Here is a 3528-nt window from a genome sequence, read left to right on the forward strand (position 1 = left end):
TAAAAATATATTTATATTATATTTTATGATTAGCTAGTTTAATTTGGCTTCTTTACTTTAATTTAAATTTTAGCCAATTTGTAGCAAACTTTACTGTGGTAAATTGAAATAATTATAAATTAATTACCTACATTTTATTTTACTAATTCTTATGTCAAGGATTTATTTATTTACATAATTAAATAAATATTATTATAATAATTATTGAATTAAAATAGAACACAAGACACTATCGCGTTATAGCCTATGGTCCGCGAAATCAGTACCTAATACTTTTTTATCAGGTGCATATATTTTATTTTCAAGGATTTTTTTTATTTACATAATTTGATAAATATTAATAATTACTTATTAAAATCGCGTTATCAGCCTAGCCTAGAGTCCGCGAAATACTGACCATTGATATAATATTAGGTACAATTTTACAATACCTAGGTAAATAAGGAACTACCATTTATTTACACTACTAACTATTTTCACAAGTTTTTCTCTTTTACTATTATTATAATTATTATTTAGACATGTAAATATTATATTTATTTATATGCATTACTAATTTATTTATTAAAATCCCACACGTATCGTCTTATCAGTATAGCCTATAGTCCGCGAAATACTGACCATTGATACCAGATTCTAAAGCCGGGATATAGGAAGTAACAGACAAGACAAGATAGAAACCTGACTACCATACAGGGTGTAAACAGAGTCAAGGTCACAAGTTGGAAGTGTGAGATACACTGTAATTTTATTGTTCTTTTTTTTTTTTTTAAAAAAAAAAAGAGGTTTGACAGAGGGAACTGTAACTGCTATGGTCTTATCGTCCCGAAATCGAAGAGAGAAGGAAGTCAATGGGGTTTACTTAAACCCATATAGACGTATACCTAAGGAGTTGAAGAGTGTGCTCCATGTTTCAGGATCTTACTCTCTGAGTAGTTCAGTGAAGAGAGTAGTTCTTTTTTTTATAACTTATTCACTTCACACAACTCTACTTCTAATGTGACTTTGTTTCCTTCAGAATTCACATGTTTTAAGATCTGACTCATTAAATGAGTAGTCCACTGAAAAGAGCAAGTAGTTCTTTTTGTATGACTCACTCTTTAGTCTCCAATAGGCTGAAAGGGTTGGGATAGGTTTTGGAGTGATTCAGTCTCAATGGAATGAGAAAGTTCTTCCTTAGTATTTATCTAGTTCAGAATTCACAGAGTCTTGCAGGGTCAGTAACTTCCTCCATTGAGTGGCCGAGAGTGAAATACCTGAGGAGAGAGAGAAAATAATAATAATAATAATAATAATAATAATAATAATAATAATAATAATAAAAATAATTCAAATCATGATTTATTTGTGGTGAAGCTGAGAGCTTCTTCACAATTTTGTGAATATCACAGCATTACTAAGAGCCTCCTTTACTATTTATATGTACAATTTTTTCTTTATACTCTGGTAATGCCACTACTGGTCGCTACTCGATTAAAGTAGCTACTCAGTTGTCCTCACTGAATGCACCCCAAACTCCAAGCACAGAGCCGAAAAAGACCACAGCTCCGCCGGGAATTGAGCCCAGACCTCCTGCGTGCAAGCCTAGTGTGATACCCACTTGGCCACGGTTGCTCAAAAAATAAATATTAAATTTTGCAACCTGTGTGGCTGAGTAGTTGCACACCAGAGGTCCCAGGTTTGATTGCCAGAGGGGTCAACGTTTTTTTGGGATCCGTGTTTGTAGTTCACGGTGCACTCAGCCTTGTGAGGACAATTGAGTAACTACTTTAATAGCATAGTGACCAGTGGCAGCTTTACCAGAGTAAAAAGATTGATGATACAAGTAGCTGCAAAGTAACTTAAAAAAAAAAAAATAAAAAAATCACGGAGTCAATCATTTGCTTGATACAAATTTCTTGACCCCCCCGGGAATCGAACCCGGGTCTCCCGCGTGCAAGGCAAGTGCAGTGATTACTACGCCATGGGAGCTGACTGTAGCTGCAAAGTAACTTAAGTAGTAATGCTGTGATATCCCATAAAGTTGTGAAGAAGCTCTCTGCTTTACCACAAATAAATCATGATTTGAATTGAACGGGCACAGTTAGCCCAGTGATATCACACTTGCTTGCCATACAAAGGTTTTTACCCTCCATTTGATTTACCTTTCTTTCCCGGCAACAACTGCCCATTTTTCTCGTAGTATTCCCGAATACTGATCAGCGGTCTGCCACGGAACTCGTCTACTTTCACGAAGCGCATTCCCTCCAAGCACCAAGATCCAGCCGGACCTCCGGAACTTTCACCGTCTTTACTGGCACCACCTTTCTTGCTAGCTGCAGGCTGAGGCTTCTTGGCTGGACCTCTCTGCAAATAAAATGACATAAAATAATATTTGTTAAATTTCTAAACTCTGAAAAAACTATCTCTAATTTCAAAAAGAGAGCTCATAAAAATTGTCTACTCTAGTGAATTATTTCTGGAAGAGATAATTTACACCAGCCTAGTTAGCTTGAAGGGTAGTGTGTCTGCCTTCTAAGTGCTAGGCTGTGGGTGCTATTACCACCTGGGGCAGACTTCATCCTAAACAGATAAGGTTTGTTCTTGGAACGGCTGGCTTTCTCCTACCCTGTCTTCCTTCTCTCTTCACTTTAGGGACCATAAGACCTTAGCAGAAGTTACAGTTCCCTCTCTATCAAACCTCTTGAAAAAAAAAAAAAAAAAAAAAAAAACTAAAAAAGGAATACACGGGGTTAGGCTCGACTTTACAAGGCCGACTTGATCCAGCAGATCATCTTAGTCCGGCCACCCACTATCAGGTAGACTTGACAGGTACACAAGGTGCGCCTGTCAGGTCTACCTGATACCTGTGCATACACGCTATCGGGTGGACCTGACAGGCGGACCTGATCTGCAGTATCAGGAGGCGGAGTATCAGGTCTACCTGATACTCCTGATGGTGAGTGGCTGGCCTTAGGTAGGCTAGAGACTGTAGTGTAGACTCTCCTTTATACCTAGTTCATTAAACCACTCTATGTTCATTTTTTAGGGACTTCTGCGTGCACCCTGCTTTATAGTTTGTAAGCTTCCCAATCTCGGAGTAATTGATGCCAGGGGCGACCCTTATGACATTTTTAGTTTTTTTTTTCTATGTACCTACCTACACCTTTTTGATCGCAAGTTTTGTGGAGGGAGGTCTTGGGAGACACTTGCACACCTGTGCAAGTCTAGCTTGCACACCTGTGCAAGTCTAGTTTGAGATCCACTCGGTTAACGAGGTTGCTGGGTGCTGATTAATCGCTGGAATTTGGCTCCAAACTTTGAAGAGCTTTTTCACCGTTTTCCTTAGGGTTTTCTCGACTTTTAACATTACCGTCTTTCTATTTTACTTAGGTTATTTATGAAAATGGATACTTACGAGTTGGTTATTTATCCCGACTCGGAGTTTCGTCTATTTCATAGACATTTTCAAGGGAAACTGAGTGTAGGTGTTGTTGTTGTTGCTGATAGTGACAGTGGTGGGGGTGTAGACACTGTCACCTGAAAACT

At 38.0% G+C, this 3528-nt stretch overlaps 1 protein-coding gene across 1 annotated transcript; it reads right to left on the reverse strand.

Annotated features, from left to right (window-relative positions):
• Positions 1-875: 875 nt before the first annotated feature.
• On the reverse strand, positions 876-2774 carry LOC103518677 (RNA polymerase II transcriptional coactivator-like). Its single transcript, XM_008483757.2, has 3 exons — positions 2754-2774; positions 2145-2346; positions 876-1256 (listed from the first exon to the last, which is right to left on the reverse strand). The coding sequence occupies exons 1-3, from the start codon at positions 2772-2774 to the stop codon at positions 1177-1179; spliced, it is 303 nt and encodes a 100-aa protein (XP_008481979.1). The 3' UTR covers positions 876-1176.
• Between the last annotated feature and the right edge of the window lie 754 nt (positions 2775-3528).

The sequence above is a fragment of the Diaphorina citri genome, unplaced genomic scaffold (genome assembly GCF_000475195.1).
Source record: "Diaphorina citri unplaced genomic scaffold, Diaci psyllid genome assembly version 1.1 scaffold2300, whole genome shotgun sequence".
Taxonomy (NCBI): domain Eukaryota; kingdom Metazoa; phylum Arthropoda; class Insecta; order Hemiptera; family Psyllidae; genus Diaphorina; species Diaphorina citri.

Bases quoted from the DNA above. Each gene is read 5' to 3' on its own strand.
- LOC103518677 (XM_008483757.2), bottom strand. From the start codon at position 2,774: ATGATCTGCTGGATCAAGTCG. The intron at 2,347-2,753 runs GCCTTGTAAAGT...TTTTATTTGCAG, and splicing joins TGATCTGCTGGATCAAGTCG to AGAGGTCCAGCCAAGAAGCC. The intron at 1,257-2,144 runs GTAAATCAAATG...CTCTCTCCTCAG, and splicing joins GTTGTTGCCGGGAAAGAAAG to GTATTTCACTCTCGGCCACT.